Consider the following 13191-nt stretch of genomic DNA (forward strand, 5'->3'; position numbering starts at 1 on the left):
CACAGAATCGGTTTGACATTAACATGGGCCCATCTCCCCGGGCAACAACATTCAAATGCCCCATGATGATGGAAAAACTTCTATTATTTCTACAGAGCCACAGCAGGACGTCCAGAGACAAGACAGAAAAACAAATGTTATTGTAAGATATAATGTTATACAGAAAACTTTTTCTCCTAAATTATGAGAATTGTTTATTGTTTTTATAGAAGTCAAGCAACGGGAAACACAGAAGCGAAATGAAGTGGCATTTTGGCCATCAGTCCCCCACACTTTTTTTTTCTTACTAAACTGCCACTCAATTCAGAGCTGAGCATGACCAAACGAGGACTTTTCAAGACAAATGACAATCTGATAAACCTTTCCCCCCAAAACTACAAAATAATAATGTGGCAAGAATCTTCCGGTTTGCTGACAAACACTTTACACCATCACATGCTGCTTTGGGCTTCCTTTTGTGCTAATTGCTGATGTTATCTGCTCCAACAGCTGCTGAAGAACGATCAAACTAAGCATCAGATTAGTTCCACATTAGCTGAGCTGTTCACATTAGATCTGTAAAGAAAGTAAAGAAATATCCTCACTTGCTGCTGCAGCGCCACAGGACTTGTTCATATAAGGACTTTATAATCTGACCCCTCTGTGCCCTGGGTAGATGCCCAGATCTCTCCCACCTGTGTTGTACTGAGGCTAAGCCTGATCCAGCTCCAGATGATGAACTGCAGACAAAGCCTTTAGCTGTGCCTTTTATTTTCCTTTATGTGAATTTAAAATTGAGATTAATATATTTGGATGTCCCCTAAAAAGGTCATCACATGTGTAGCGGTCTGTTTAACACAAAATACCTTCTGAACATGCAACGTGTCTGCACAATATACACAAACTACGAGGGGAAAAACACTTAATACCAACTAAGAGCGTCGAGAAAATAGCAAGTCACTCACTTTTTTTTAAACACCTGCAGTGCAACACGTCATCAGCGATCTGAGCTACCGCACCTAAACCCAAAAATCATGAGTGTTATCAGCACATCGCACAACAGGATGTAGGCTGCACTGCTGCATAGAAGTATGACTGACAGGTAGGGGTGAGCCGGATACTCGGCTGAAACAAGTATCCGGTACGGATAAAACAATTTTGACGAGTACGGGTATCAAACGAGTAAGACCAATCAATATCCGTGCTCTGACTGAAGGAAAATCCTCCCCAGGGGTGCATCGCGTCATACTCCGAAAGCCACGCCCACCAGAGGGGAAAACAATCGGCCAGTAGTTAGTTTAAAACATTATTTCAACAAGTCAGATGATTATTTTAACGCGCTAGCTGTACTGGAGAAAAACGGTACAATGGAAAAAATCACATATGTAGGTGTTTCGCGTTGTCCCTTCTTTTTGCCTTCATTTTTATGGAGAATTGATCCCGCTGAATGGCCGGAAGTGATATACATCGATATTTACAACTACCTGATCGAACCCTCGGTAAGATCATCATTTAACCTAACGGCGATAAAATGTTAGGCTACATCCACACTATTATATTATCATTTTAAAACAGCTTTTTATTAGCCAAACGTTTAAAATCTGACCCACTTCATGGGCTTATGGGGTTGATACAACTTTTGTATACCCCACTTCCGGGGTAGGTCCCGCCCCTCCGAGCTGTGACAGACAGCTCCGCGTTTTTCATTCTCACTGTTTATTCACCGGGCCAGGTTTTTTTCCGATCGGGTCGCTCCTCTTACTTTTGCGTAACACTAATTAAGCTGCAAATAAAAAAATATATATTGAGGCTTACAACAAAAATAGCAACTTCTGATCAACCCATATTAATTTCAGGCTTAAAAATACAACTTTTGCATACCCCACTTCCGGGGTAGGTCCCGCCCCTTCCGCATACGGATACAGATGATGTAGGTGGTTGAACAGATACATGGATGGCGGTGCACTCGCTCATCCCTGCTGGTCAAAGTGAAAACAGCCGGCCGGGCGAGTCAGAACAGTCTCATAATTAATGAACTCTCGCGGGGCTTTTCTCGAGTGCACATGCTTTGTTTCGTAGTAGTATTTCGGACTCACAAATGTAATTTTGAGTCACACTTGTACTATAAATTGACAGAGCATACGAATTGCTGAATGTGCATTTACAAAATATGTACATTGAATTTTGAGACGGACCTGACGTCGCAGGTCAGCCAACGTCACCATTGGCTGATAAAACTGTCAATCAATTCCCTTTGGGGATCAATAAAGTTATATCTATCTATCTATGTTACTGACAGGTTGAGGTTAATTAAATCTCTCCGTGCGATTGGCTGATGAATCTGTCAATCAGAAATTGATTGACAGCTTTATCAGCCAATGGTGATCGTATGGAACGATTTCGAACGTACAGATTTCGTAAATGTACATACTGAGGACTTATGCACAAATCAGGCGTATGTCACCCTCACGAAGGCAGTCAGTAGAGTAGGTGACAGTAAGTGGAGGTGCTCTGGGAGGAGGATAATTAACGCAGAGCTTTTATAGAGGCCTGACATAAACACTGGATCCCAGATGTGTCGCCTTACTTATATAACAATGTGTTTTTTATGCACAGGGCGTTTCATATGCTGTTAAACCCAAACTAAAATCTAAAATGAAGGAGAGATTTGATTTGCAGCTGACTATTTTGATTGGACTCCTGTGTTATAGTCTCTTAATAATTGACTGGCTACATAATAACTATTATGTTGTAAACACAAATGTAGCTCATCAGCATGGAGTGTTTAGCTCTTATACAGAGACAATCACCATGTCCACATTAGCCTACTCAGCACTGAATGGAGCAAGACAAACCATCAAAGCCTTTAACAATACACATACAGGTTATATAACTAACTGCAAGCCAACTCAGTCCTGACCTTGAGAGGCCATTTCAAGTTATATCAAGGCACTTTACATATAGAGTAGGTCTAGACCAAACTCTTTATTAATTAATTATAGGGAGACCCAACAGATCCCCGATGAGCAAGCGCTTGGCGACAGTGGCAAAGAAAAACTTCCTTTAAGAGGCACAAACTTTGGGCAGAACCAGGCACGGGGTTGGCCATCTGACTCTACCGGTTGGGTTGAGAGAGGGTGAGAGAGAGAGAGGCACAGGGGGTGCAGGGGGCAAAGAGTAGGGAGAGAATGAGAACAGAAGAAGGGGATATTCAATACAGGTGCAGCAGGAACATGATGCTGCATGAAGTTCATAGAAATGATTCTGTACTGTAGTTAATGAAGATATGGAAGCAGCAGGCGTTGCAGGAACATGGGGAGGGGGTGTCCTACAGACTCACCATCTGCAGGATGAGGACAGGGAGAGAGAGGAGAGGAACTGGGAGAGACGGAGACTTTGGGAAACATGGTCAGTAAATACAGTACACGTGCTTAGAACTGGCTTAGTATTTAGTAATCAACAAAATCATTTCATTTAAAAAAAAATTCTTGATATTGCTGTTTTTAGCTTCCATACTTTGCTTAGCCAGCAGAGACACTGCTACAATGCTCTAACTCGATCATGAAAGATGGTGTGCATCTGCTGCAGTGATTAATAACATAATAATTCAATTTCAATTTAAGTTAAGACAAGTCCTTTTTTTCTAACTAAGAGTTTAATCCTGGCTTCAATTTGCCAATGAACACTAAGATTTCATCTATAGGAAGTAATGAAATCATGAAAGCAGCTAGCACAAATGTATCCACTCTTATGCATCATCAATCTCATAAGGTAAAGAAAAAACAACTTAAGGCAGGTTACCAAGGTAAGAAATGTCTATTTCTTTATTACATTCAACAGTACAGTACACTGAAATTGCACATTTTCACCAGATATAGCAGCATTCTGACTGGCAAATGGACTAATCAATAGATATAGCCAAAACATTTAAATTGAAACACACATGTTAAAATGTGTTACGGCCACTTTCCAACCACATTCAAATTCAATTTAAGCCATTAATTTACATGCCTTGTAAAACAGCTTCTACACAGCTAAAACAAGTTGTCTTTTCCCGCGCAAGACTAGTGATTCCAGTGGCAAGAAAAGACACGAGCTCAAGTCAAACCCGGCAGTTTTTCAGCACAATATTAGGGGTAGTAATCCACCAGTGAATACCCTCACTCTGTATGTGCCAGTCAGTGCATTCCAGCAGGTCAGAGTGTTTTCATTTACTTACATCCTTCCTTAACAAATTCACTTTCATTACCCAAACTGCCATTGTGCTACCCTCTCAAAGAGTGTACTGAGAATTCAGTGGGCGAGAAAGAACCAAACCCCAAAGTGACAGCATAAGAGAACAGGTTTATCCATGTAGTAGTAGTATATAGTATTCTGGGCATCACACTGCTGCACTGCATTCTGGTCTACTGAGTAGGGCTGGGTATCCAATGTAAATACCTTTTACACTAATAGAAAAAAAGGACACTGTATTTATTAGGTCAATTTGTTCCTGATGTCAATAGTGATTTTATTCATTCCAGACTTTTGGCTATTTGTTAACGCGTATAAAAAATAATTTGTCAGGTATTTGTGATAATTCAGGTATTATATTGGCACTAGAATTAAAAAGTAACAAATACCCAGCCCTTTACCTGAAGATTGATTGACGATGAAGGTAGAAATGAGCATCTCTGAACCCTTTGGCAGAACCTGTTAAAAGCAGGAGAGTTGTGGCTTTATTGCCCCTCACCACTGTTGTTGTTATGCACTGGCTGAAAGCCAAGGTAGTCAAAAAGACATAGCCATGCCTGTGTCAAAGGGAGACCACCAACCTGCTATCTAAAAATCTCACACGGAGGAAGCAGCACCAATAAGGGATATTCTTGATGACAACAAAGCACAATATCTTATTGAAAAGGGCTTCTGACTCATTCGCAAACATACACTGCCCCCGCGTCCAAAAAAAAAGGAAATCACTTTAATTTTTGCTCCCATTTTTCATGAATTGAAAGCCTATTTCTATTTTGAAAAAAATGTATTTATGAGGTACTGAGGTACTTGGACTACAAATTAGGGCAATTATTTTGGCAGATATTGCAAAATGTGATTTCAGTTCTAAAGATCATTTTTGTATTATACTTTAAATAAAAAAATATTTGAAACAATGGTGTGGTTGTTTTGCGTCCTTTTTCTTTGCATCTGACATTAATATATACTTATAGCTCCTAGCAGTCTTTTTCTGCAGATTTTGCACCTGACCATTTGTTGTGTGCAATCCTTTGGAGGTGGCCCGGGGCCTCATGGATCAGAAAAGGAGTCGGTAACCAACCACCATTTGCCTCATGCAGTGTGACAAGTCTTCATATAGAGTTGAACAGACTGTTGACCTGTGCAAACTTAGCAATGATGCAATGGCGGCAAATGAATGGCACAGCTTAAATCTTTTCAAAATTATATTTTTAGCTCTCATGTTCATAGAAAAAAAAAATCTTAAGTCAATTTTCGAAAAAGGGGAGTAAAAAAAACAAAAGCAGGTTGCAGTGTTGCATTAATATTTTAGCTCAGCATATTTCCTTCTGTACAGATGTTTGCCTACAAGTACTAAAGAGAAATATGGCTGTTTTGTCTGAAGACTCGGATGAAACTGGTGCTTTTGACTTGGTACTTCTTGATACACAGTGATTTTAAATGACTGAGAATCTTCACAGACTAAGAGACAAGTGGACTTCCATTAGGATCCAGAATAAAAAAAATCATGTTTTCATATGATCAGCTGAGAAATTATTGTGCATGGCTGATTATTCTGGCAAATGTATTAATTACATCAAACCTAGCCAGAGCACAATGAGAAATTAAAATGAATGGTTTCGCCAAGTCTTCATCACAACTGGTGTCCCCTGACCTGACACAGTCCCCAGTATACAAACAGGCAATGAACCCCAATACCTTTCAGTGCTGACTATTCTCTGTCTGTGGCAACTTTAAAAAAAAATTGCCTGCTCAGACTCGTTTTTTTTTTTTTCGACTTCATCTTTGATCAGATTGTACTTTGAACATTGAGAACACAATTCTGATAAAATAATCTAACTTTAAGGTTCACTTTAAATCACATACCAAAGCCTGAGACAGTGACATACACAACCACTTCATAGAGAATGACTCCATTCCAAGCTCCATTCACAGGTCATGTGATTACACCTGAGCAATTTCCTTCACTGAAGATGTGAAGCCGTGAGATCCACTAAATGCTTGGAAGTACAGCTGGAGTTTTGAATATTTGATACCTGTTGGAACTGGTTTGGATTTAGTATTTGCCAAAATTTTTGACTTCAGTTAGAAATAGCATGTAGATTCTTTTATGGTATAGGAAAAAGTACAGTTCTGATATTGGTAGACAAAGCCTACTATTGTAACAGAACTGGTACCAATCAATTTTAAACAATACCCAGCCCTAAATCAAAGCTGTAAAACCATGATGTCCAGTATCATAAGCCACTGTGCATTGTTCTGGAAACTCACCACTAAGTCTTAAAACTGATTGATGTCTGATTCAAAATGGACTTTCAGCATTGTACGTCATCTTCAAAGACAACCCTGTAGCAACTGCCCCTTGGCTTTTAATAATGCAGTGCTACTTTCACTCTGCTAACACCTGCTAAGAGAAGTATACCATCATGGAGCAAAGTAGGTCCACAATTGTGAAAGTACACTATGTAAAGATGTGTGTGTTCAAATGTGTGAGAGTGGATTTGTCCTTTAAACCACAGAGCGATGCTCTCCACACACGTACACAGCACTCGGTTGAATACGTCTCTTTGTGGTTCCTGGCAGCTGAGGAAGAAACTTGAAGTACTTGGGCATGAGATCAAGGCAGGCATCACGGAACTTCTTGATCCGCCAGTAGTAAATGAGAGGGTTGAGGGCTGACTTGAGGTAGCACAACCACAGGACCCATGTGCTGATTTGGAAAAAGCTTTCCTTATGGTAGAATCCATCGCTAAAGGTGGTAACCAGACTGTATGCTGTGAAGGGTGCCCAGCACACTGTAAACACAGAGAAGAGGATGAGGATGGTGGTGAAGGCACGGGTCTTGAAGCTCATGTCTATATTCATTTGGAAGGGTCGCTGGAGGCTCAGCAGGCCCAGTTTACTGGCCTGGCTCAAACAGATGCTATCTGGGTGGCTGTGGATGCGGATGGCATTGTGACGAATAGTGTTCAGGATCCCCATGAATGTGTACAGCATAACCATGAAAGGCATGAAAAAGAAGACGAGCATTAAGATCAATACATAGGCATGGTATCCAGGCTCAATGCTGTAGCCAAATACACACTGAGGAGCACGAGGAGGGATCTGTAGTGCCGGCGAACCAACAGCCAGGGGGAAGGAGAAGATAAATGACAGTCCCCATGTGACCACTATAAGTACTTTAGCTCTTTGTGGACTCAGCTTATCTTGCTTCTGGACTATAATAAGAAAACGATCTATGCTTATTATAAGCAGTACAGCCACACCTTCCATTACAAAGAACCAAAAGAGCATGGCAGATACACGACAAAAAAGGTCTCCAAAAATCCAGTTGGTGGTCATGACGGTAACCAGAGCAAAGGGCATGTTGAGGATGGCCAGCATCATGTCTGCAAATGCCAAGCTTGCCAAGAGGATGTTGATGGCTGAGCGCATGGCAGATCTCTGGTAAACCATCAGGCACACTACCACATTTCCCATCAGGGCCACCAGCAGGATGGCAACCATGACGAAGCAAAAGAAGACCTGCAGAGGCAGGCTGATGCCCTGCAGGCTCTCGGGGGCCTCGGCTGTTGGTGTCACTGGCTCCTGGGGTGAACGGGAGCTCAGGGAAAAGTTTGCCATGGAGATGTTCTCCATCACAGGCCTCCCAGCAAGGTTCAGTAGCCCCCTAAGGAGGCAGCAGAGACTGGTGTTAATGTCCCTTGCCTCTGAGAGGGGAAGAGTAGGGGAGTGAACCATTCTTCTCCTGGGTGAGCAGGCATTTTTGCAGGTGCGCTCACTCTCAACATGATGCTGTGGATGCAGGTATTCCCAGCTCAACGCAACATGATGTCTTCATGGCTGCAACAACGTAAGACATACATTAAAAATGGTGTGAGTACTGAGAAATTAAAAATAAGGATATGAAGGGGCAACATAAAAAGAGATAGAACCAGAATTACATCCATCATCCCATCACCATCCAACCCACAGTCTGCATCTGCAGTTAATTAACACTTCCACCACCTCTTTCAAACCAAAACAAAAGCTCATTTGTCATAACACAAAATCCCATGGTTATTTACCTCCACTATCTAATCAAGTTGCGGTTTACATCCATGTCTGTCAAGACTCATGTAAGACTTAAGAAATTTAATGACAAGATATCAAATATATTTGCAGAACATTATAATGCGCCAGTGAAGCTGACTTTTGACCTTATGGATATAAACATCATAGACGTGTGCTTTATTTGGTTGCACTACATTCAAACATATGAGTTTTTAACTTTATAGTCTGCCTATGAAAGTGAACATAGACTCTGGGTCTGTAAAGTAAATCCAGTGCTGAAGAGCCTTAAACCTTCATTCTAACTAATGACCATCAGGGGGTGACTCCACTGGTTGTAAAAACAACTCAAATTGTATTGAAGTCTATGGGAAAATGTCGCTACTTGTCACTGAACTTAGCTCAGTAGATGTTTTCCTAGTGAGTTGATGGTCTCTGAGCCTAGTTTTAAGTCTTCAATACGTTGTCTTGAAGTTTTGAAATGTGAGCCTCACTTAGAGGTAACTAAACCACGGAACATGGATTTGGGTGCTGTCACTGTGAGACTGTACCACATATGATGACCTGCCTGACAATCATAATGAGTACAGGGCAGGTCAGATCCTCACACCTCCTCAGCTCCACATTCTCCTCCAAAAATGGCTTCTTCTGGTTTCAAAAACACAAGAAGGGCGACTGACAAATCCCATACTGGTCGATAAAAACGATAGTTCACAAACCACTGGGTAGGTTGTGACTGAAAAAATTATTTGTGAGGTCCCAGTGAACTTAACCTTTGAACTTCTGACAAAAAAAATCCTAATCAGGCAATCCTTGAGTCCAAGAGAACATTCAAATTTAAGCTAATACCTTCAACTCATGGATATCAAATTCAAGAAGAAGAGCAAGAAGGGAAAAAAGGGCATTACAAACTTTAAAATAACTTGAAAATTCCAAATTTTCAAAGTTCAGTGTTTTGGAAAAAATGCTTAAATTTCCTTAAAATAATGAGACAAAAACATAATTTCCATTCTTATGTCTGTGCATCAAGGACCAATTTTTGGTTTCTGTGTTTACATGATTCAAATTTAACCAAAGTTGCCTTTTATTGTACTGTTTATCTCCCATTAACTATACTATTCTTTTTTTCATGTTGCCCTGCTAAGAAATACAAACAAAGGAGCACTCCTTGCTATCAGGTTTGTCATCATGTTTTCTAGACTGCATTTGTTTGTCCGTGGTGGCATACCCCCTCCAACTATGGTGCAGCCATTCCCATGTCCATTGACAGGGTAGGGATTGATTGACATAAAATAAAGAAATAGCAAGCTTGACTAACTCCCTAACATTCAAAAATACACCCACCTACTCTCACAAAGCTGAGTTATAAACATGTGGTTATTCATATCTTTAATCCATAGACCAACAGAATGGTTTCTGTCTTAAATGAAAACAGGTCTGCCAGTTGGTTCACAAATCTCAAACCTGACAGTCCAAAAAAAATGGTGGACCCATGTGGCCATTGCATAGGGTATGGATGAGGGCCATGACTACTTTGTTGTGACATAAAGTTCCAGAAGACCTGATGGCTGGTTTTAAAGCTCAGTTTCTAAATACAGACCGTCAGCATTTCACTGTGGACTAACCATTGATACTTTGACTGTATTAATGTAGAACCTAGGTCCAATTTATAATCAAAAACCACATGGAGGTCTACCTTTAGACCGCATGGAGATTTATTTTTTCTTGTTATATCTGAGAGAAAGGGAATATGTGTATATTCCCAAAAGTAGTAAGCAAAGTCAAAATCACGTCAGGTAGGTTGGTGAAAAAGAAAAAAAAAATGTTTAAGTGTTTTTCTTACCCACAGCCAGTAATTAAAAGCCAGTGTCCTGGGGACGAGTCAAATACTGCAGTAAAAACCCTTATCACTTGTATAAACATGGAACACGATTTATTTTAGACTTCCTGGCACCATTGACATGACTACGCCAGAAATGTCAAACAATAAATGAGCAGTGGAAAAATTCTTTGATGCAATTCTTTATTGCAAACAATATTTGCAAAATAAATTAAGCAGATCAATTAATTCATTAAAATCAAGCAAATGCAATTAATAGTAATTGTTTCAAGAGCAGCACGTGGCATATGCGGCAACATTAAAATACAGATTCATTTTTGCTTTGATTGGTTGGCTGCTGCTATCTGGGTATGGAGCTTTACACCTGATAGTGTTATCATGTGTTGCCAAGACAGTAAAGACAAGCTGCAGTAATGAGATAAACAGGCTGGTAGCAGCAAGGCCAGGGAGGCTTTTGCTTTATTCATATGCTGATGACAATTCTGTTGTCTCTCGCTATTGTTTCATCCCAATGAAGACTACAGTAAATTGAGAGCAAACAGGACACTGGCTTAATTTTGGCCCACTTCCTGCTCTATTCTCACTCACAAATGGCTTTGCGGATCAGAATTCTAAAAAGACTCTGCAGCAGTCTGCCATAACAACGAAGGTGACACACACCTTGTTGCCTTCCTTTAGGAGCAAGGGGACCTAAAAAAGTTAAAATAGCCACTTAAGCCTCTAAGCAATCAAGTAAACCTGCACTAAAATGGATGATCGGGTACTTGGCGCTTTAAAGAGTGCGAATTGTTCACTCTGTGTGGCAACGTAATTATGTGGCGGTGGATTGCAGAGAGTATGTGCTGAGAGCTTTTCAGGCACATTTTTTAACCTTTAATTGCCAGGAAGGCTACCTGAGACACAAATGGTTTGCAGCTTGTGCATGTTATTGATGGTGTATCAGGAAAAATTACAAATTTATGTCATACCCAAGCTTTCACAATACCTTTGTTTAGTTGATCTAAGAGAAATAAACATGATTTGTACATATCAGCTTTGATTCAGTTAAATTCCAAAAAAACATAGCATCAAATAAGTGCATTTCTAAAATTTAATGTAACTTCTGTCTTGTTTGAGACTGCAGTGATACGGAGCAAAGACACGCTAAAATAAATAGAACATTTTAATAACCAAAGGAAATAGCTAATTGTGAAACGACATGTCTTTCTCCAGAATATACATTTTAACTACTGACTGAAAAGTCATCCAAAATTCAGTGTGCAGTATGAAATACAAGAAAAATACTGTCTGATTGCCATTTCCAGATCTGTACACCAGGCTATTGATGTTCTCCTTGCTAATACAAAATTAACAAAACTAGCAAATCATTCTGTGCAGATAATCATTACACTAAACTAATTAAAGATAATGAATGGAACGGTTTTTTTTAAGTGGATAAACAATTCTTTAAAAAGCTATTGCTCTAATGAGATGTTAACTTTACACTCATGTAAAAGAGCTTTTTGAGTCAGTGGCAGTCCCAATCGTAGCCATACACAGAAAAATGTCATTCTAAATAACAATAAATTCAAAACATCAAAAGAGCTGAATTTTAAAATGTGAAATAAATCAATTATAAAACGTTGTCAACTTGATTTTTTTCCACTTAAAATCACTTTTTAGATTAAAAGAAATTATATATTTGAGTTAACATTAATTCATTCTGAACAATATACATTTATAGCATTGTAACATTTGAAATTCTGATGTAAAATTTCAATAAACCTACAGAACAGAACCATATACAGGATCCTGTCATTTTTAAGGGGTGGGGGGGGGGTAAATATATATATATATATATATATTTCATCTGTGTAGCCTACCTGGCGTAGAAATTGCCAAGGATTTTGGCAACCTTAGATAAGAAGACTTGTAGAAGTAAAAACGGAATTTAAGTGCTCAAACAATATTAGATGGTACCAGAAACAGCTGTGATTAAAGAATAAAAACAAGCACATATACGGAAGCATGTGCATTACAGTGTTTCTATTTCCTACCAACAGTTGCTTTTTTTCATCCAGTATTTAACTTTAAGCGCACTATGGTTTGCATTTTGTGTTGTTTTGCTGGCCCAGTTATTGTGAAGGCTTACATGAAGTTGTGTGTGTTGACGCACATAGAAACACGCGAATCAGGAGTGTGGCCGTAAGGATTGTGTCTGTGTCGGACACATGGCGGTGGCTGCTCTGTGTCCCCCTCCCCATCGGAGCTCCGGAGCGGGCCCTCTCTTTACCGACCCCCAGCCGGGAGTCTCGTTCGGGTACTGCCGTTCTGACACCCTCCGATGCTCCACTACCAAAATGATAGCGATAACAAACTGAGCGGGGGGTTTCATTTCTGTGGGCGGCAGGAGTAGTCGGTGTTTCCAGCAAGGAGTCATTGTTTACGGAGAAATATCTGGGTTTAGCTAACATTTTGGACGGATCCTGTTTTGTTTGAGGTTTTTGTTTGTCACTGAGAGGTCAAACCTGCCTGTGGCTGTTTACCTGCTTCTTCCTCCCATGTTGAAGCTCAGTCCTCCAGACGCTCCATCTCGCCTCTCAGAACGCGTCCGCCACACACGGCAGCTGCCGCACCACAGAAGAAGAGCTTGAGGGGCCGCGGTGATTCGTCTCCTCCTAAAATGTAGTCCCGAGTCGGTGTTTGATTAGCAAGGCGATAGCCGGTGATGCCGCCACACACAAAAACGGAGCCGGTGGAGAAAGTGAAATCCGCATTTTGGCTGGTGTGGCTTTGTTTCCATAAGAGGAGCGCGGGGCAGCGGTGTCCATGTTCGTCGTCGCTGTCATAGACCCACTCCCCCCCAAAAAAATGTCCCAATGTGTCTGTACCCTTCTCATTCAGTGTGATCTATCCGGCTGTGCCTTCTGCAAGTAAACCAAACACTCATCACACCGCGCAAACTGTTCACTGCGGACAGTCATCTGCAAGATCGACACACCGACCCACAGCTTCCTGTCTTCACAATACCTTCACAATAAGGGTCTCAGAAAAAATCCTCCGATCTTTTGGAATCCCATGGAAAAATGCAAACAAATAAATGTCTTGAATTA

General features: G+C 40.5%; 1 protein-coding gene across 1 annotated transcript; it reads right to left on the bottom strand.

Annotated features, from left to right (window-relative positions):
* Window positions 1–5938: 5938 nt before the first annotated feature.
* On the bottom strand, window positions 5939–13032 carry gpr63 (G protein-coupled receptor 63). Its single transcript, XM_029496983.1, has 2 exons — window positions 12625–13032; window positions 5939–8052 (listed from the first exon to the last, which is right to left on the bottom strand). Exon 2 carries the CDS (start codon window positions 7948–7950, stop codon window positions 6718–6720), a length of 1233 nt encoding a protein of 410 aa, XP_029352843.1. The 5' UTR covers window positions 7951–8052; window positions 12625–13032; the 3' UTR covers window positions 5939–6717.
* Between the last annotated feature and the right edge of the window lie 159 nt (window positions 13033–13191).

This window comes from Echeneis naucrates, chromosome 24 (assembly GCF_900963305.1).
Source record: "Echeneis naucrates chromosome 24, fEcheNa1.1, whole genome shotgun sequence".
In the NCBI taxonomy this organism is placed as follows: Eukaryota; Metazoa; Chordata; class Actinopteri; order Carangiformes; family Echeneidae; genus Echeneis; species Echeneis naucrates.

Bases quoted from the DNA above. Each gene is read 5' to 3' on its own strand.
- gpr63 (XM_029496983.1), bottom strand. From the start codon at position 7,950: ATGGTTCACTCCCCTACTCTTCCCCTCTCAGAGGCAAGGGACATTAAC.